Source organism: Eleginops maclovinus, chromosome 9 (assembly GCF_036324505.1).
Source record: "Eleginops maclovinus isolate JMC-PN-2008 ecotype Puerto Natales chromosome 9, JC_Emac_rtc_rv5, whole genome shotgun sequence".
In the NCBI taxonomy this organism is placed as follows: Eukaryota; Metazoa; Chordata; class Actinopteri; order Perciformes; family Eleginopidae; genus Eleginops; species Eleginops maclovinus.
The window spans coordinates 28,530,790-28,551,292 of NC_086357.1; the positions used below are offsets into that span (position 1 = coordinate 28,530,790).

General features: G+C 44.0%; 2 protein-coding genes across 2 annotated transcripts in view; both read left to right on the forward strand.

Moving 5' to 3' along the window:
• The first annotated feature begins 705 nt into the window (after window positions 1–705).
• vcam1b (vascular cell adhesion molecule 1b) lies at window positions 706–15,987 on the forward strand. Its single transcript, XM_063892044.1, has 10 exons — window positions 706–926; window positions 3,323–3,622; window positions 3,808–4,107; window positions 4,191–4,451; window positions 4,921–5,190; window positions 5,285–5,563; window positions 10,970–11,272; window positions 11,465–11,737; window positions 13,341–13,601; window positions 13,827–15,987. Exons 1-10 carry the CDS (start codon window positions 887–889, stop codon window positions 13,982–13,984), a joined length of 2,445 nt encoding a protein of 814 aa, XP_063748114.1. The 5' UTR covers window positions 706–886; the 3' UTR covers window positions 13,985–15,987.
• Window positions 15,988–19,455: 3,468 nt separating this feature from the next.
• The window catches only part of slc30a7 (solute carrier family 30 member 7), a 6,481-nt gene continuing 5,433 nt past the window's right edge, over window positions 19,456–20,503 (forward strand). The window contains exons 1-2 of the mRNA XM_063891903.1: window positions 19,456–19,658; window positions 19,926–20,027. Of these exons, the coding sequence (XP_063747973.1) occupies window positions 19,579–19,658; window positions 19,926–20,027 (182 nt within the window). The 5' untranslated portion in view covers window positions 19,456–19,578. The remainder of the gene's footprint in view (window positions 19,659–19,925; window positions 20,028–20,503) is intronic.

Here is a 20,503-nt window from a genome sequence, read left to right on the forward strand (position 1 = left end):
GTTTTCCCTCTAAAGACAAACTTTTAACATGTGTTTTAAATTGTTTCAATACATGTCTGAACCTGTTTATGCATTTAACTGTAACTATTTTAAAATGTATTTAATGAACAGCTCTTATTTTATTTTAATATTATTATTATTTTCAAATGCAGTTTTTAGTTTTTCCTATTTCTATTTATTTAGTTATGGAAAGAAACACCTTTTTAAACTTGAAATTTAAAAGTTCATTTATTCTACTTTATTTTTATATTGTTATTTTAAAATACAATATCTTTATGAAGTCATTTTTTAAATTGTATTTATTTGTGAATTGAATGTATAACTCTAAAAATAAATAGACATGGGCTTACATTTGTATGTTAGTCTCCTCATCTCATCCTTGTGTTTTATTAAGTCCTGTGAATATGTGATAAATCTGCTCAGTGTTGTCTCAGTGTGTACCCTTCAGAAATGTCTCAGTGTGTACCCTTCAGAAATGTCTCAGTGTGTACCCTTCAGAAATGAATCAGTTTGTACCCTTCAGAAATGTCTGTGTGTACCCTTCAGACTGAAAGAGGGGATGTATTTAAAGAGAGAATGAAAGAGAATGTGTTTCCAGTTCCGGTGTGTCTCCTGCAGGGGGCGCTGTGGTCCGCACGGTTTTACAATAACACAGGCGGGGGTGGTGTGGGGGTATAAAGAGAGTGTGTGAGACATAAAGAGAGACACAGAGGGAGGTGGGAGGCAGTGAGACTCAGAGAGGAACATAAAGGGTCTGCGCTCTGGTCCACTGGTTTGGATTTATACCCAGCGACTGGTTCTGATCTTCAGAGGAACACCACTCAGAGCAGACGCTGCTTCATCCATTCATCCATTCATTAAGGCTGCTGATCCTCTGCGGAGTGAGATGTCTCCGCTGTCTGTCTGCAGGATCTCTGTTCTCTCAGGTGAGATTATTATCATCATTGTTTTTGTTATTATTACTTTTTATTTCCAAATGATTTCAAACTATTTTCTATTTTGATATTACAATAATGATTTCTTATGTATTATTATAGATGTTTTAACTGTTGTCTTTATTCCTATATCTTATATATCTTATATATATATATATACACACACACACACACACTCACACACACACACACAGGACTGTCTGTGAAACATATATTTGAATTAATGTCATTTTTTCTTTTTGAAGTTTATTTTACTGTCTCGTTAATGTAACACTGAAGAGACGCTTGTTCAGGAGTGAAAATATAGAAGGTATTTATGCTATTGATTATAAATCAGGTTATCAGTAAACCTCAGCTGACCTCTCCGTGAACTCCTGGATCTATTTCACTTTATCTGATCATCAGACTTTCAGGTGAAGCTGCAGGTAGCTGTTACTTATTACATTGTTATTATTCCACAATAATGTGTGTTTATTGAACGGGTCTGAAAACAGTTTTGAATGAATATCAAATCTGTGTGATTGATTTTAAATGATGAAATCAAAATACCTCGTTAATCATTTGAATTCTTCTCAAACGCTCTGTGATCCAAACTGAATATTCAGGTTTCTACCAAAAACAAATCAATCTCAACAAACAAAACACTTCATTTAGAGAGATTCTTTTTATTTGACTGTTATTTTAGGGCTCTTTCTTCGAAGTTTGCATTTTTATATTTGTCGATTAATTTTATTCAATATTTCAATTTTCTTTTCTTATGTTTTAGATTTCTCTTTAGTCAATTTCTTGGGAATTTGTGAGTTTTGTTTCATATTTGCCAATTTATTTCACAAATATATATAAATTATTATTCACTAATTTTACGGTTTTATTTATAGTTAAGTATTTTTCTTCTAAATTTGAGATTTATTTTAACTTTATATTTGACAACTTATTTTAGAAGATATTGAGATACTCAGACAGGGGCGGCGATTTGCACGGCGACCATCTGGTCTAACGTATCTGGGTATCAAGCTCACTCCACGGCTGGAAGACATAATGACGAACACCCTAATCCTAATCCCATTCATTGAGAAAATAGAGCCTATTTTGCAAAATTGGACCAAACTGGGGTTATCGAAACAGTTATCCAGAATATATACTACTGCTACTGCTGCTGCTGCTGCTGCTGCTGCTGCTGCTGCTGCTGCTGCTGCTGCTGCTGCTGCTACTGCTACTACTGCTACTGCTACTACTGCTGCTACTACTGCTGCTGCTGCTGCTGCTGCTGCTGCTGCTGCTGCTGCTGCTGCTGCTGCTGCTGCTGCTGCTGCTGCTGCTGCTGCTGCTGCTGCTGCTACTACTGCTGCTGCTGCTGCTGCTGCTACTGCTGCTGCTACTGCTGCTGCTACTACTGCTGCTGCTGTTGCTGCTGCTGCTACTACTACTGCTACTGCTACTGCTACTGCTGCTGCTGCTGCTGCTGCTGCTGCTGCTACTACTGCTGCTGCTGCTGCTGCTACTGCTACTACTACTGCTGCTGCTGCTGCTGCTGCTGCTGCTACTACTGCTGCTGCTGCTACTACTACTGCTGCTGCTGCTACTGCTGCTGCTGCTGCTACTGCTGCTGCTGCTACTGCTGCTGCTGCTGCTACTGCTACTGCTGCTGCTACTGCTGCTGCTACTACTACTGCTGCTGCTGCTGCTGCTACTGCTGCTGCTACTGCTGCTGCTGCTACTACTACTGCTGCTGCTGCTACTGCTACTGCTGCTGCTGCTGCTGCTGCTACTGCTGCTGCTACTACTGCTGCTACTACTGCTGCTGCTGCTGCTACTACTACTACTACTGCTGCTGTTGCTGCTGCTGCTACTACTACTACTACTACTACTACTACTGCTGTTGTTGTTGTTGTTGTTGTTACAGATGTTAATATAGATAGATAGAATCGGAGGATGAAACCCTCTTTATTAGTCACATACATGCACACAGCAGAGCACACACAGTGAAATTGGTCCTCTGCATTTAACCCATCCTAGTACTAGGAGCAGTGGGCAGCTATTGTGCAGCGCCCGGGGAGCAATGGGGAGGGGGGATTGGAGGTGTCCGGTGCCTTGCTCAAGGGCACCACAGCAGGGCCTAGGAGGTGAACTGGGACCTCTCCAAGTAGCAGTCCACCTTCCATATTTTCAAGTCTGTTCGGGGACTTGAACCGGCGACCTTACGATTCCCAGTCCAAGCCCCTACTGACTGAGCCACTGCTGGACTTGTTGTTGTTGTTACAGATGTTAATATAAACATATAAATCACTATATTATAAACTGATTAAATCTTAAAATACTCATAATTGTTTTTGTTGTTATTGTTTCCCCGGTTGTTGTTTCTGATGTTATTTGTTGTTTCCTCCCAGCTGTGCTGCTGATGTCGTGGTGCATTCAGGGACTTCATGTGGACGTGTTGCCCAGCAAGCCTCTCTTCCGGCTCGGGCAGCGGCAGCAGCTGTTTTGCCGGGTGCAGGACTGTCCCACGAAGCCGAGCGTGTCGTGGTCCCTGCTGGAAGACCAGCCCCTGGCGGCCTCCATCAGCTCCAACCACACCGGCTCCACCGTGACCTTCGACCCCGTCCTGATTGAGCACGAAAGACCCATACTGTGCCGAGTCAGCTGTGGGGGGAGGACAATTCAGACCCTCAGCAACGTGCGCGTCTACTGTAAATACCCCAACATATCCATACTGTACATAATACTGCTCAACTTATATCTATATTTTATATATCGCATATCTGAGGGACAAACCCTAACCTAACCCCCCCCCCCCCCCCAAAAGAAACTATTAATTAGATGAGTAAAACCTGTCAATGTCACATTAGGATTAAACCGTGCCTCTGTGTTGCAGCCTTCCCATCAGCCCCTCAGATAGGTGGTCAGGACCGGCTCAGGATGGGGGCGGAGTCTTTCCTCACCTGTCAGGTGTCTCATGTTTACCCCCCGGAGAGGTTGACGCTCATCTGGCTGCAAGGGGACACCGTCCGGGAAAGCATCATGGGAGATCCCGGAGCCACGACGCTGAGGTCCGAGTACCGCCCTCAGTACGGGGACTGGGGGAGGACCCTGAGCTGCAGGGCGACGCTGGACCTGGAGGACCTGCCGACTGAGGACCGGACCCAGGAGACCGAGGTCCTGCTTGACCCGCTCTGTGAGTGAACCTCTGTGGATCAGCTGCTCGGTGATATCTGCAGACAGACTTTAAGATTTCTAACATCACGTCCTCCTCTGCAGTAGCTCCTGTGGTGACGGTATTCCCCACCTCTGTCCTGCTGATGGCCGGCGCTCAGCTCAACCTCTCCTGCACCGTGAAGGGACACCCGGAGCCGGAGCTCAGCTGGAGCTTCAGGTCTGCAGATGGACAGGTGGTGGCGCTCGGTTCCTCTGGGCAGCTGGTGATCGATCAGGTGAGGCTGAGCGACGACGGACGCTACGACTGCGAGGCGAAGAACAGCGAGGGAAAAGATATCGCCGGCGTGGAGGTCAGAGTTCACGGTGAGGGAGAAGTTTGTATTAACGCCTCTGCACTCTGAACTTCCGGAAGAAAAAAGACTTTCCTCAAAATTCTGAATCTTTTCTCAAATTGAACTTCTTTCTTAAAATGCATTCTTTCTCTGGACGTCTGAAAATGAGGCTGCATTCCATTTACATTGGATGTTGGAAATGTGAGCAACGTCACACCCGAGTTTGCTTCTTTCCAGTAGCCCAAGTCGGAACAAAATATGGCCACCCTCAGGATAGTGCTTTATCTTTAGCGTCACCACCCCCCCAATATATTTCGGACTAAGTTGAAAATGTTCAAATTTCACTCCTTGGATATTATTCAATGAGTTTTCTGATTTCTTAAATTGATCTTTCAGACATTTTCCACTTTGTTTTTAAACATTTCTGACTGGAAATTAGGACACTCACATTTCCCAGTACAACTGGAACGCATCATGACTCATCTGTCCTCCCCCCACAGCGCCCCCCACCAACATCTCCCTGTCAGTGAGTCCAGGCGAGCAGGTGCTGGAGGGGCAGCAGGTGACCTTTACCTGCCAATCAGATGGAGCCCCGCCCCCCGTGCTGGTGCTGAGGAGGGAGGGGGAGGAGCTTCAGAGGACAGACCCCGCCTCCTCCTCTGTCTCCTTCAGCCTCTCCTCCGCCCGGTTCCAGGACTCCGCCTCCTACAAGTGTGAAGCCTCCAATCAGTACGGAGCTCAGCTGGTGACCCGATCCCTCACCGTCACAGGTGCGGCTTTACGTCTTAATTGATAAAACTGCATTTTAGTTTTGTTGTTATTTACATGTGCTCTTATTTATACGGTGTTGTGTTGTTCTGCCAGCTCACCCCATGCAGGTGGAGCTCAGCCCCCCGGTCCCTGCAGCAGATCGGGGTTCAGATCTGTTGCTCATCTGCCGGGCCTCTGGGTGTCTCCAGCCCCCCACCTTCACCTGGAGGAGGACTGACAATAACCACATCCTCTTCCAGAGTAAAAACCAGAACCAGAACCAGTCCCTGCTCAACCTGCAGGACCTGGACCTCCAGGATCAGGGAGGGTACAGGTGTGCGGCAGAGTGTGACTCCGTGATCCGGACCGCAGACACCCAGGTCCACGTCTACTGTGAGTCTGACACACTGTTAGGCTGTGAAATGAAAAGTATTTTAGTGGCAACCTTTGAGTCTAAGAGAAACTCCCTCTGGAAGAACACAGCGATTTGAGCTTCTGCAGACCATTTACATGCACTAAAACATATAGAACACACTACAGGAGAGGGGTAAAAATAAGGCCTCTTTAATTTATGCCACTCTCGTTCAGTGCTCAGTATTAGCTCACCCTGTTTTGTCTCTTCTGGTTTCCCAAATCCAAGATAGAGAGTGCATAATAACAACCAGGTGACAGCCAATAAAACAAAGAGCCAAACATGTGGCTTCAAAACTGTAGTTCAGGACTTCCGGTGACATCATGCTGAAACCAGCAGCCTAAAAGTTGAGCTCCGTCCAACCAAATATAAAAAAACCTAACATTTACTGGAAACCCGGCAAAATCCAGTGAATCCACGATGTCTACATCTTCCAGAAATAAATCGTCAAGTCAACAGGAGACTTCGAAAGAGAAGAACGAAAATTCAACACAAAATATGCATATTAGTGAGTGGCCGTTCTTTTCAATAACTCAGTATACTTTAATCCTACACAGACAGTTAGTGATAAAGAGGGTAGAGATGGTAAGAGGGACTATTGATGGTATTAAAATAACACTGCTGAATTGATACGCCCCAAACGAAGACTGTAGGCTTCTTTAAGGATATAGAACTTTACTAGCAGATAAAGCAGAGGGGACTGTATTAATAGGAGGGGATTTTAACTGCATCCTGAGAAAAGTATGGATCGGCTTCCAGCAGAAGTTGGTTCTGTATCTAGAAAGTCCTCTACTCTTCAGGCAATGATGCGTGAACTGGGCTTGGTAGATGTTTGGCGCCATTTACATCCTAGGGAGAAGGACTTCACTTTCATGTCACAGGTGCATGGCAGTTATTCTAGACTGGATTTGTTCTTGATATCTGGATCAGATCTATACAGGGCCAGTGTTTGTAAAATAGAGCCAATCACCATTTCAGATCATGCCCCAGTCACCCTGAAGATCATATAGGACCTAATAAACAATTCAAATACTGGAGACTCAACGTGTCATTGCTAAATGACGAACTAACTAGAGAAGAAATACACAGATTTATCAAACCACTTTGATATACATGATAATGGCATCTTATGGGAAGGGGCTAAAGCAGTGATGAGGGGTAACATTATTGCCATTTCTTCCAGGCTGAAAAAGAACAGACTTGCTCAACAGGATAAATTAGAGACATTAAGAAATTAGAAACAGAACATCAACAATGTAAGAAGCAGGAAGTCCTGCAAACAATGAAAGAAACTAGACAAAAACTGGACGACCTATTAACCTACCAAACAGAGGGAGCATTGAGATTCATACATAGGAAATACTATGAAATGGGAAACAGAGCAAGCCGCTTACTGGCTTTCCAGCTGCGGAAAGCTCAATCCAGCAGGACAGTACACAAAATGAAGGGCTCATGTAGTGGCAAGATATTAACACAACAACAGATATATCGGAGGCCTTTGCTACATACTATAGAAGGCTATATGAAGAGGAATCAGACCCACATAAAAACGAGAAGATTGGGTCATTTTTTGAATCAATTCAACTGGCAGAATGAACACCAGAAGAGGCAAATAGGCTGTCTGCCAATTACAGAAGAAGGGATCAGAGAAAACATCTCAAAACTTAAAAACAATAAATGGCAGGGATCGATGGGTTTGGAGCGGAGTACTACACAACATGTGTGAATGAGCTGACCCCAGTGTTATGCGAAGTGTATAACCATGCACTAACAAAGGGGGATCCGCCTGGGTCGTGGTCAGAAGCAATAATAAGTGTTATCCACAAGGATAATAAAGACCCAACCCAACGTGCATCCTATCGTCCAATCAGCCTCTTATGTGTAGGTTTTAAAATACTTACCTCAATTATAGCAAAGAGAATACAAAAATACATACATAAACGTGAGAAACCAGATCAGACCGGCTTCATTAATAATCGCCAGGGTGTTGATAATGTCAGGAGAGCTCTACATTTGCAAGCATGTGCAGCCAAAAGGGATACCCCGTCAATGCTTCTCAGCTTAGACGCTGAGAAGGCATTTGATAGGGTTGACTGGACCTTTCTTCAGCAGACCCTCAGATACATGGGATTTAATAATACACTTGTCAAGTGGATTGGTATATTTTATAAAAACCCTAGATCCACAAAGACCAAAGTCAGAGTGAATGGTCATTGCTCCGACTTCTTCCCCCTGGTACCCGACAAGGAGATTCTGTCGCCTTCTTTATTTGCATTGAGCCATTGGCAGAATGAATAAGAACCAATCCCCTCACACAGGGCATATCTGACGAAGGAATGATTCACCATAAACTATCCTTGTTTGCAGAGGACATATTGTTATTCTTAGAAGGCCCGGTATCTCTATGAATACAGTGCGGTGTCAGGATATAAGATCAATACAAACAAACCTGAAGCCATGATGATGAGTGGTGAATGGCCTTCACAATTAGATGATTTGGTCTCTCTCAACAGATCTGAGCAGGGATTTAGGTATTTGGATGTTACTCTCACTCCTAAACCAACACAACTATATTCTGCAAACTATAACAGACTAGTTAAAGAGATCAATCAGGATCTTACCAGATGGGATGTGTTGCCCCTGTCACCCTGTCCAATAGAGTCAGTGAGAATGAATATCCTACCAGGAATCCTTTTCTTGTTTCAATCTCTACCTATTCTAGTTCCACAAACCACATTTAAGATGCTTGCTGGTTTACCTGATCTAAACATGTATTACTGGGCAGCCCAGCTTAGAGCAATAGCAGCATGGATGATCAAAGCAGAAGAGACTGGGTGGGTATCCATGGAACAGAACTCTTTACCAGGGATATCACTATCTACTCTTCCAGTTCTTAGTCAGAAGTCTCAGAAAAAACTAAACTAGATAACATATGGGTCAGACACACACTAAAGGTCTGGAACAATGTCCAAAAACAACTGAAGGGCAATATTGCCTGGTCAAGGGCAATGCCCACACTAGGACACATAGTGGTTGATAAGGCCTACAGAAGATGGGCTGAGAACGATCAGTCAATTATTTGATGGAAATACTTTAAATGTTTTTCACAACTCCAAGACAAGTCTGACTTGCCCTCAAGTGACTTATATAGACACAGATCGACACTACATTACCAAGCACCCAGCCTGGGACAGTGTTGAAAGAGAGCCTGTTAATATTGAGATCCATTTCAGACATCATTTTCAACTACTTGTGTCCACAAAGCACCAAGTGTCTCAAATACATAAAAGGTTGATGCTAGACACATCAGATAACACTTCACATTTTAAAAGACAATGGGAAGTGGAGCTCAACACAATGATAGATGACGACACATGGGAAGATATGTGTACTGCATGCCACAAGGGGGTTGGTAGTCAGACGTGGAAAGAATTTGACTGGAAGGTGAAGACCAGATTCTTTAGGACTCCTTTGAAAGTATCCATGTTTGGTTGGGGACCATACCGCAGTGTCTGGGACTGCCCCATAGTACAGACATTCTGGAAAGATATCAAGGAAGAGCTGGAAAAAATCTTTGGGACTGATATTCCCCTGGACCCTTTGTTTTTTTACTGGACAAAACACCAGAGGATGTGTTTACTAGGGAGCAGTGCTATGTTGCACATTTTGCTGATGATTGCGAAAAAGATGATCACTATTAAGTGGATGAAACCAAGCCCCCCTACAATAGCTCAGTGGATACAGAAGTCAGACAGGTCTATACAATGGAAAACATGACTGCTATCCTTCAGTTAAAAGTACCTTCATTTATACGAAGATGGACACCTGTCATTCCTTACCTGAATTAAGAATGTCAATCTGACCTCTGTGTTGCATATGTAGCATACATGTATCTAGCCAACGTATGTGATGACTGAAGCCCGACCTTCAGGTGAGTTTGTGTTATTTTGTTCAGTGTGTGTGTGTTTATGTTAGGTTTGATGTTGTCAATAAAGTCAGAGATTGCTAGCTATAGAGAGTTATGAGATATAACCTCTGCTCATGCTGAGTGCTTTTTTATGAATGTTTATCCTAAATGCCTCTCGACGTACAATAATGCACCATCTTTTGTCTGTGGTACTACTTTATGTATTTGTTGTCAGTCTGGAAACTGTAGATGGGAGATGTTATGGGGACTACTTCAACTTAAAACAGACGATGACTGTTGCACACCGCTCATCTGGCTGACTTTAAATTTGGCAGATGTTTCACTCAGGATCCGAAGAAGCAGAGATTCAAGTGTGAACTCTTTTGGAGGGGCGGTTATCGAGGAATCTGCTTTGAAGAATGCAAGAGAACCGGTATTGGGCTGAATAGGAGAGCACTAGTCAGGATTAAATATGATACTGATACATTCCTGCAGGTCTCTGAGGGTCCCTGAGGGTCTCAGAGGGTCAGCCTGAGGGTCTCAGATGGGGGGGTCAGGGTCAGTCTGCCTGATGGTCAGAGCAGAGCAGTCAGAGGTCACAGAGTGCTCACACTGATCTGTGTTTAATCAGATCTGAGAAAAACAAACTGACAGGAAGTCACACAACAGGGGAGTGGAGCCAAACACACACACACACACACACACACACACACACACACACACACACACACACACACACACACACACACACACACACACACACTTTACACCCTCTCACATACTTGTGAAACACAGCTCCCCCACAGAAACATTGGACCCTCAGTTTGTTGTGTCAGGAATTCATGAACCTCTTACAGGAACACAAAATCCTTTCAGACTCTTCATCAGACAAACGGAGACGACAGAAGAAGTAAACTGTGTTTTTTAACAAGACAAATCTCTATTTGCAGGAAGTAGTTGTACATTAGGAAAGGCTGTAAATAACACTGTCTGTTATTCAGGGCCTGGCTTTAGAAAGATAACTTCCTGTTGTCTCTTTATTGACTTCATCTGCAACGCATCAGTGTAAATGAAAGCCGTCACTCGAACACGTCTAACTTTCACACCGGAGAGGATCGCTTCTAGAGCTGAAAGTCATGTTTTGAATTAACATCATCACATCCTGATTTATTGCCAAGTAGGTTTTAGATCAGTTTCACAGCCACCATACATTAGTGACAAAGAGAGTCGTGGAGTGAAAACACAAACTGTTAAACGTTAAAAGTTGTGATACAATCTGAGGTGATGGATCCAGAGAGGAGCAGGAACATTTCCTCATAGACTTCTATACAATTTGACTTCTTTGAACCAGAAGAGTCCCCTGCTGGTTGTTAGAGGGAGTGCACCTCAGAACTGGAAGTTGCTGCTCTGAAACGAAACGTAGATAAACAGGATGTGTTGTCGATGATGTATCTCTAACTCTGGATGTTTCTTCCCCCAGCGTTCCCGTCCAATCCGGTTCTGGAAGTTCCCGGTCCCGTCTTGCTCGGTCAGGATGTGATCCTTCGTTGTAACGTCGACGGCGTCTTCTCGGCCAATCAAATGAGGATCCTGTGGCTTTCTGGGAACAGGACGCTGATGTCCAAGTCGATCAGGTCCCTCGATTCCTTAAAGAACGTCTCGTCTGTTCTTCAGTACCAGGTGCTGGAGGATCAGCCGATTTTGACCTGCATGGCCGAGCTGCTGACAGAGGACGGAGACATTTGGAGGTCCAGGAGGACGAGCGTCGCCCTGCAGATGCACTGTGAGTGTCTGAGCAAATAAAATGCTTCCTGTTAGAGGCTTTTATTGTGAAGGAGCTACTATTTTTAAATCTCAGATTGAAGTTTGGTTACAGTTTCAGTTCTTTCACCTCAGATTCAGATTTTGTTCAATTTAATTTCAGGTTTTCCAAATCTGAAAAGTTGACTCAATCTGAGTACTGCTTGTATTGCAGATCCTTCGAGGGGAACCTCCCTGTCAGTGAGTCCAGGCGAGCAGGTGCTCGAGGGGCAGCAGGTGACCTTTACCTGCCAATCAGATGGAGCCCCGCCCCCCATGCTGGTGCTGAGGAGGGAGGGGGAGGAGCTTCAGAGGACAGACCCCGCCTCTTCCTCCTCGCTCTCCTTCAGCCTCTCCTCCGCCCGGTTCCAGGACTCCGCCTCCTACCACTGTGAAGCCTCCAATCAGTACGGAGCTCAGCTGGTGACCCGATCCATCACCGTCACAGGTGCGTTACTGCGGTCAGTGGAGAAGTGACTGTGACTCATTGAGCGTAAAAGTGAAGCTAAAACTTGGAGCCATGAGGTGCTCCATGTGTTTGGCCTTTATTTAGTTTAATCATTAGCTTAATATTTGGTTGTGGTTAGGGTTAGGGTTAGGACCGAGGGCAGAGACTTGAGGAACTCCATTTACTTTCCTGACCCTCTTGTGTTTGGTGAAAAACATTCAGCTATACATAAGAAGTATGAAACCAGCATTTGCAATACATTCCTTTAATTGAAGTCCAGTTGAGTTCTGATGGCCATTGATTCATCAACATCTTGCAGTTGAAAAGTTAAATCAGTGTGAGTATCTATCTCCGCTTCAGGTTTTGATCATTTCAGATTCAAATGTTGTATTCATTTACAACAATAAGACTAATGCACTGACTAAATGTAATCCACGCTGTGGCTGAGCAGTTATTCTAAAGGTTGTTCTCACTTTTCTGAATGATAGTAAGGTTCTGCTGGATGACAGACGTTATAAATACTCCCCCGGTTCTCCTTCTGCTTCTTGTTCCATGAGTTTCTGTGGTTGTTGTGACAGATGTTATCTGAAGAGTCTCCCTCCTTCACATGATGCTGAGCGGCTGTGAACAGAAATAAACTCTGACTCTGTGCTCAGTAATGTGTCGGCCTCCTGACCGAGCAGCTGACCACATCCGGACCACATTACTTCAGGATTTCCCTTTGTGTGGTCTTACTATTTAAAAGTATACATGCATTGAGTAAAGGGAGCTTTTTGATTCGTTTCCCCCCCACATTTCCAATCTGAATATTATATATATACAACAGCATGTGGTGAAATAAGAACAGCCGCAGTGGTTTGAGACCTCATGTATTGCAAAGAAACCAGTTCATATTCCCTTTGAAACACCACAATGCTGAAGTTTAACTTAGGAAGGGTTAAGCTCTGAATGTACTTCAAAGTTCAGGCTTAGTAAACAGCATTTCTTTTAAAAGGTGTTTTGAGAAGTGAACCGTTAATAATGTAACGCTTTAGAAACTGTGACCCTGACCCTGTAAACAGTTCAGTTTCATACTTTCACTTTTTAATTCCAGACCTTCTGTGGGGGGGGGGAGGTTTCAGCCTTTCCCAGAATAATAATGGAATGATAGAAGTGCTGATGCCGTTATCTTAGTGATAATAGTTGTCTTGTTTTTCCTTTCCGGTGAAACTCCCTCCCTGTGATTGACACTTAATGATCCTCCTTCACACTTATTACTTCTCATTTCTGAGAAGTCTTCAGCGTCATTGTTCAAACTAAATCAAGCGGAACTTCCTGCCATGCTTCTAGATTTATCTGCAGATGTTTTGTAGATTAAATATTTTTTTAAAAGTCCTTCTCCGAGAGTCTCAATGTCCAAAAGATATCCACTTTGATATAAACCAGATTTCAAACCCTCTGCGTGAATGAGGCGTGAATGGGTGAAGTGCTTTGAGGGGTGGAACAGACCTGATAGAGCTGTACAGAACAGTTCCCATTTCAGAAAGACTTTGAATCAAATGTCTGACACGCTTTCACATTACAAAGAGTATTTGTTGTTCAGCAAAGCCTCTGGTCTCCTCAGCGCCCCCCAGGAACACCTCGGTGCTGGTCCTGCCCTCTACGATGGTCCAGGAGGGACAAACCATCACAGTCTCCTGCCACACGGTCTGTTTCCCGCCGGCCGCCATCAGTCTGAAGAACCTGGCCAATGGGACGGAGCTATACTCGTCCAATGGCACCTTCCTGTTGGTCAACGTGATGGCCAGAGACTCTGGGATGTACCAGGTCAACGTGACCAACGAGCTGGGCTTCCAGGTCCGAGTGTTCAGCATCCGAGTCAGAGGTCAGTGCCGTCTCCCTTTGACTTATATGTTTAATGCATTATCACAGACAAATTGATCGGACAATTCAAAAGAATAAAATGTCCTTCTAAGAACTTTGACATTTGTGTATCAGTGTTTGTGGTTGTTCTATTTTCTGATGTTTTTCGTACAATTTATCTTTGATTGGGTTTATGTAGTAATGTGTCGCAACCTGTCTGACACTGAATGTGTTCTCCCCCACACAGAGAGGAACTCCAGTCCTCCCAGTCTTGGCAGCGTTCTCATCCCACTCCTCTGCTCCGCCGTTGGGCTCGCCGCCGCCGCTCTGCTCCTCGACTACCTGAAGAGATCCAGGAAGAAAGGTTTCTATCAGCTGCCGCAAACTGCCCCGCCTTCAGCCTGAGGGAGGCTAACAGCGGGGCACTGACTTCAAACATGTGGCTACCAGATTACATCAAGTAGCTACCCCTCGAACATGTGGCTAGCCTCTTCCAACTTCCAGCTAGCGTCTCCAAACATGTGACTGGCGTCTCCAACCTGCGGCTAACACCTTCAACATGCATACATGGGTTTTAACATTCCACCATGTGGCTACCAAATCCAAATGTGTTTACATATAGACCCAAACTTGCCGTTATGTCCTAACATGCGGCTAAAAGAAACAAAACTGTAACGCTCAAATATAAAGGGTGATCTATATCTGTCAGACATGTTTGAGGAGCTTCAATTAATCATCTCGCCGTATCCAAATGTGTTCCTATATCATTCCAACACGATATTTCTACATGTGGCTATGAAGGTCCAAAATGTGACTTCCTGTCGCTACCTTGTGATTGCGCCTTCTGTTTTGACAGGCTAACATGTGGCTGTGTGTCCAAACTAGTGATGTGTGGGTCGCGAACGTCTAAGAGCCGGCTCTACTAAACAGAGGGAGAGGGCTGCGTGGAGGAGTGTCAGTTTGCACCGTGCTAATACGATCATGAGTGACAGCAGGAAAAGAAGCAGCTTTTGGCTGCATTTCAACAATTTTGCGAACACAAAGGCTGAATGCAGAATTTGCTAAATGAAGCTCTCATACAGAGCAGGGTCTACAGATATCCTCCACAGGCACATGAGAACTGTGCATCCAACAGTTCAGTTTGGAGAAAAACGGCAGGCCAGCGTGCCTGCTTCTGCCAGTACCTCTACTCCACCTGTTGTTGCTGCTGCTACAGGACGTACCCCCCCATGCATCAGGTACACAACAAGCAACACAGAGCTCAATACGCCAATTTATGTCAAAGGCAATGACCCCAGCAAGACAGCACATAGGTGTTGCTATGTGCTGTGTGTAGCGTGATTCTACAAGCAAGTCAGTGCATTCATTGGGTGGTACCAGAGAGGGTCTGTGAATGCAATGCATACTTCAGTAAAAGGAAGTATTGAATGAATGAAGTTATATATGTACACATATAAATCATGAGTCAAAACAGGGCTACATTTGATTGAATTATATGTGGTAAAAAGAAGAGCCGTTTCGGAGCCGAAAGAGCCGGCTCTTCTTGGTGAGCCGAGTCAAATGATCCGAGAGCAATTTAGAAGCTGAAGATCCCACAAGGAACAATTGAAGTTTAACCCCCCATTGGCAAGCAGGCTAAAGTGGTCAGTGAGCCATATTTATTTAGCTGTATTATAATGTGAAATCTTTGAAGTTGTAGAATGAATTTTCAAATTTGACTAATTGTATTTCTTTTGCCTTTTTGTACAAGTAGTGTTACGTGTTTCAACAAGACTGAGCACTGCAATAAATATCAGTGAAAAGAACTCTTGAGTCCATCACAACCAGTCATTGGGTGATGTACAACCCAACACTTGGCTTCCACAACTCAAATGTGGCTGCCAACATGACATCAATTCACCACCGCTAAGCTAAAGGCGGCTAATGTTGGGCTATGAAGGAACTACAGCACGGTGCGTGATGACGTTTAGTCGTCTCATTTAGACTCGTTAGCTGTTTTTAAATCCAGCAGTGAGAGGTATTTACTGACGTGTTAATGCTGACCTGCTAACGTGATGTTCCCGACATGTGACCACACGACCTGATGCTCTGTATATGAACAGCAGCTAACATCATTTTATAGATGTGCAGCCCATTGTGGATCAATGTCTTCAATCAGCTGTAAACTGTGTTTGTTAATGTGTGTTCTGCTTTGTGGAAATGTGGTTTATGTCATGCAACACAGGTCTGAGGTGCTCCAGCTGAAGACTCAGTTTTCAGTGTACTGTCCCTTTAAAATTCCCTCTGGGTCAGATCTTTGGACACGTTTCCTCCCGAGTGTTTTTTAAATGAGCAGAAGCGGATCCCTGCTGGTTTGGTACTTATGTGTTTCTCTTTCTGTTCTTTTATTAAAGATATTTATTTCTTCATTCTGCCGTTGGAACATCATTTTGCTTCCTGGGAATTTCCTGTGATTCAGAGGTCCAGCTTTCTCTTTCTCTTCAGACCCAGACTTTCCTGGAAGTGAGCAGATTACTTTGTGTTGCACAGATTGTGTGTTGAATGTGTCATGCTGCTGAAAAGCCTTAACTTCACAAAGGAAAGAAACAAAGGGGGATCTTGTAAGTCCGGCTGGAGGTCTGTGAAGAGGAAACTAAATCCTCTCAGGTATTGACGTCCTGAGGCTGCAGGTCAGGAGGGTCAACAGAGTCTTTAAAGTCTGAAGCGTTTAAGTAGCTGCAAGAATTCAAATCATTTGTAAAGAAGTTCACAGCTGGAACACGTTGTCCTGCCTGTTGACATCCACGTTCACCATCTTCATCTTCTGCCTTTCCTCTCTTCAGCTCTGGGTCAGAAATCAATATGCATGTGACTCATGTATAAAGACATTTATTTTCACAGGCAAGAACTGACTTAATGAAGGTAAAGAACATAAAGCCATTCCAACAATCACAAATAATTATAGAACATTCAAATGAAATACAATAAGTCTAATATCAGATGAATTCAAATTCAATTTGAATACAGTTAGAAATAGACATTTGAATGCCCGTTAATTCAGTTTCAAGGATTGGCTCCCAAGGTCAAATATAATCCTCCCAAGATGTATGTTCCCTGTCTCAACGTAAACCCCCCCTGTTCAGAGACTGGAGCAGTAAGCTGAGGCCCTGGCAGAGGGACCCGTCTAACTCCTGGCTCTCCGTCTGTGTTTCATTTTACGAGCCGAAACGAATGAATTAAACTCCTCCTTTGTTTTTGTGTTTTTCAACACGGAGCTCTTTGGCTGCTCAGCACGTCGTCATGGAGACAGGAAGTGTGAACGAGTTTCTCTCAGGTTTGTTTTTCAGATTAAAGAAAAACTCGAGGTCTTAATACTGGTTTAAAGAGATCTCACACACACACACACACACACACACACACTTTTACCTTTTGCACCATCTAGTCATTTCAAAGTACAATCAACTTTACAACTCACTGGAGGTGCATAATACAGATGTATTTGTTGTTTTGTGCATTAGGATTGATTGTCTGTATATTTGTCTGAGCAGCAGGAGGTCAGAGGTCAGATCCCTCTCTGGTGAATAATGTTTTTCTGCTGTTTTTTCTTGCGTTCAGTGTCCTGCCGGGTCTCCATGACTCCTGACCTCTGCTGAGTGAAAGAGGACGGAGCGTTCTGCTGCGTCTCTTCATTTTAATCTGCTGGTATTTCCTGTTGCTTCTTTTTTTCTTTGTCAGCGACTCCTGTTCGGACACCAAATCATCTTCTTATTCACATTTCACTTTAAAATCTCTGAGCGTCTTTCATCTGTGTTGAGCATTAACATCTGGAAATCATCAAAACATCCAACGCAGGCGGTGCAGAGCGAGTGGCAGGGTGACAAAAACAAGACAAAATACTTGCCTTCTTGTGTGTGTAGGGTTTTATTGGGAACGGTTATTAGTCTCTTCAGCTAATATATATGTACAGACGTGGACACAATTGTTGGTACCCTTCCGTTACAGAAAGAAAAACCCACACAACTCTGTCCTTAGCTTTCTGTGCTCCATGTTCAGTGTGGTACACACCATGATACTAAACAGCACAGGGACTACTTCACCCTTTAAATAGGCAGACTGATTACAAGTCTGAAGACACCTGTGATGCTAATTACACACCTTAGTTTAACATGACCCTGTGCTCAAACTATTTTCAGTCTTTTCTAGGGGTGCCATCATTTTTGTCCAGGCCAGTTTCAGTATTTAGTTTTTTTAAATGATTCTGTTGAACCTCAATTCAAAAGTAATGTCTGATTTTCATTTGTTATTTTTCAACACATTTTATTTATTATTACTTTTGTCAGTTTCAATTTATTTCAGTGTTTCTTTCTTTAATGGAAGGGTACCAACCATTTTGTCCATGTCTGTATACATTCTGTGTAGGAGTGTTAACTACGGAGGCCGAAAGGTGGAAACAACCCAAACCTCTTCTATCAGGAGAAACTGCAGCTTCAGAGAGGATGCAGATATAGAAACACTGCAGCAGCTCTTCAACTCATGCAGCATCTAGAGAACATTCAGCAGAGGAAACATGAGCAGTTTACTAAAAGCTGCAGAAACCAAACGCTGCAAGAAGCTCCAACACAACGGAGACCAGGGGACACTAAAGAGAGACGCACACAGCTGGAGACCAGGGGACACTAAAGAGAGACGCACACAGCTGGAGACCAGGGGACACTAAAGAGAGACGCACACAGCTGGAGACCAGGGGACACTAAAGAGAGACGCACACAGCTGGAGACCAGGGGACACTAAAGAGAGACGCATACAGCTGGAGACCAGGGGACACTAAAGAAAGACGCACACAGCTAGAGACCAGGGGACACTAAAGAGAGACGCACACAGCTGGAGACCAGGGGACACTAAAGAGAGACGCACACAGCTGGAGACCAGGGGACACTAAAGAGAGACGCACACAGCTGGAGACCAGGGGACACTAAAGAGAGACGCACACAGCTGGAGACCAGGGGACACTAAAGAGAGACGCACACAGCTGGAGACCAGGGGACACTAAAGAGAGACGCACACAGCTGGAGACCAGGGGACACTAAAGAGAGACGCACACAGCTGGAGACCAGGGGACACTAAAGAGAGACGCACACAGCTGGAGACCAGGGGACACTAAAGAGAGACGCACACAGCTGGAGACCAGGGGACACTAAAGAGAGACGCAGTCCTGCAGTTTGTGGTCAACCTGTCAAATAGTCCGTAATCCAGGAAACCAGGGGAGGGTCAACCTGCATCGCCGGCAGCTTACTCCCCAGCAGGCCGGATGGTGAGAATGTATTTCCATTGATTTACACGTTGAGGTTTTTTTATAACGTATAATCATTTATTTATTTAAACTAAAACCCCTCTATTTCACACACACACACACACACACACACACACACACACACACACACACACACACACACACACACACACACACACACACACACACACACACACACACACACACACACACAGGACTGAGGCGCCCTCTGCTGCTGCACAACGACACTGCATTTAGGGCTTTTATTCTGAAAAACAACCAGCACTTCAACACTGAATCAGAATAATCAAATACATGAAATGATTCCTTTTTAAATGTGTTGTTATTCTGTTACTGAAAGAATAAAAAAACATTGGAGTTGAGAAGGTTTCCAAGTCCTGACAGAACAAGTGAAACTTTTTATTTAACTCTTATTTATTAAAATAAAGTTCAAAGTAAAAAAAGTTACAATTATTTGTATTCTAATGATTTATATAAATAATTATAATGACAACAAACATTAGTATTATTATAAGTACTGCGTCTTTAGCAGTAGGAGGAGGAGGAAGTGTAGTAATCTCATTGAGAAATATCACTCAGCTCTTGAGTAAATGTTGCGCTTTTACTGTGAAAGCCGAGCTTAGGGGAAGTTATCAGTTAGCATCCCGTAGCTAAGTCTACAGTGTGTGTGTGTGTGTGTTCAGGTGTGTGTGTGTGTCCAGGTGTTAACATGTTACCTTTATCTGTGAAAGACGACGAGTACAAACCCGCTAAATTCAACTTGCTGCTCAAGCTGTCGGGATGGTTCAGGTAAACCGATAACTGCTAACGGCTAACAGAGGCTAACGGATGCTACTGGAGGCTAACGTTGATCCAGCTGTAAAGAATAGCTCTTAGCATGATGCTAACCGGTTAGCCTTAGCATAAATCCTTATTAATCAGTGTTTATGTACAGTGTCAGCGGTGTGTTTGTATTGCGTTTGCTGTGATTCTAACCCAGGTTTATTGTAGGTTTATTGGGGGTTTCCCAGGTTTCTCTCCCGTTGGAGTTGCTCTCTGATAGCTTTCTGTTTTCAGGTCGATACTCGCGGACAAAACGTCCCGGAATCTGTTCTTCTTTCTCTGCCTCAACCTCTCTTTCGCCTTCGTGGAGCTTTCATATGGCATCTGGAGCAACAGGTGAGCTGACGGGGCTAACTGTGCTAACGTCGTGTGTTCATCTGGGATGTGCCACGTAGTGTTAGTGATTGTGTGTGTGTGTGTGTGTGTGTGTGTGTGTGTGTGTGTGTGTGTGTGTGTGTGTGTGTGACCATGGTGTGTGTGTGGTGTGTGTGAGACACCATTTGAAAGTGTGTGCTACATGGTGTTACTGTGTGAGATAAACCATGTGACATTGTGTGTGTGTGTGTGTGTGTGTGTGTGTGTGTGTGTGTGTGTGTGTGTGTGTGCGCGCCTTTCAAATACTGGGATTTGCTGCTTCTCTGTTTTGAATCAGACATTTTAAAATCATTAAAGGCCTCTGCTGAGTTAGGTGTAATATATTTGGGTGTAGGACTGTCAAAAGAAGTTAAAGATATCACTTTGGACTTTGAGAAACTCTTAGAAGTATAAAATAATCTGCAGATGAATCAATAATGAATCTGTGTTTATCAGTA

Bases quoted from the DNA above. Each gene is read 5' to 3' on its own strand.
- vcam1b (XM_063892044.1), top strand. From the start codon at position 887: ATGTCTCCGCTGTCTGTCTGCAGGATCTCTGTTCTCTCAG. The intron at 11,738-13,340 runs GTGCGTTACTGC...TGGTCTCCTCAG, and splicing joins CCGATCCATCACCGTCACAG to CGCCCCCCAGGAACACCTCG. The intron at 13,602-13,826 runs GTCAGTGCCGTC...TCCCCCACACAG, and splicing joins GTTCAGCATCCGAGTCAGAG to AGAGGAACTCCAGTCCTCCC.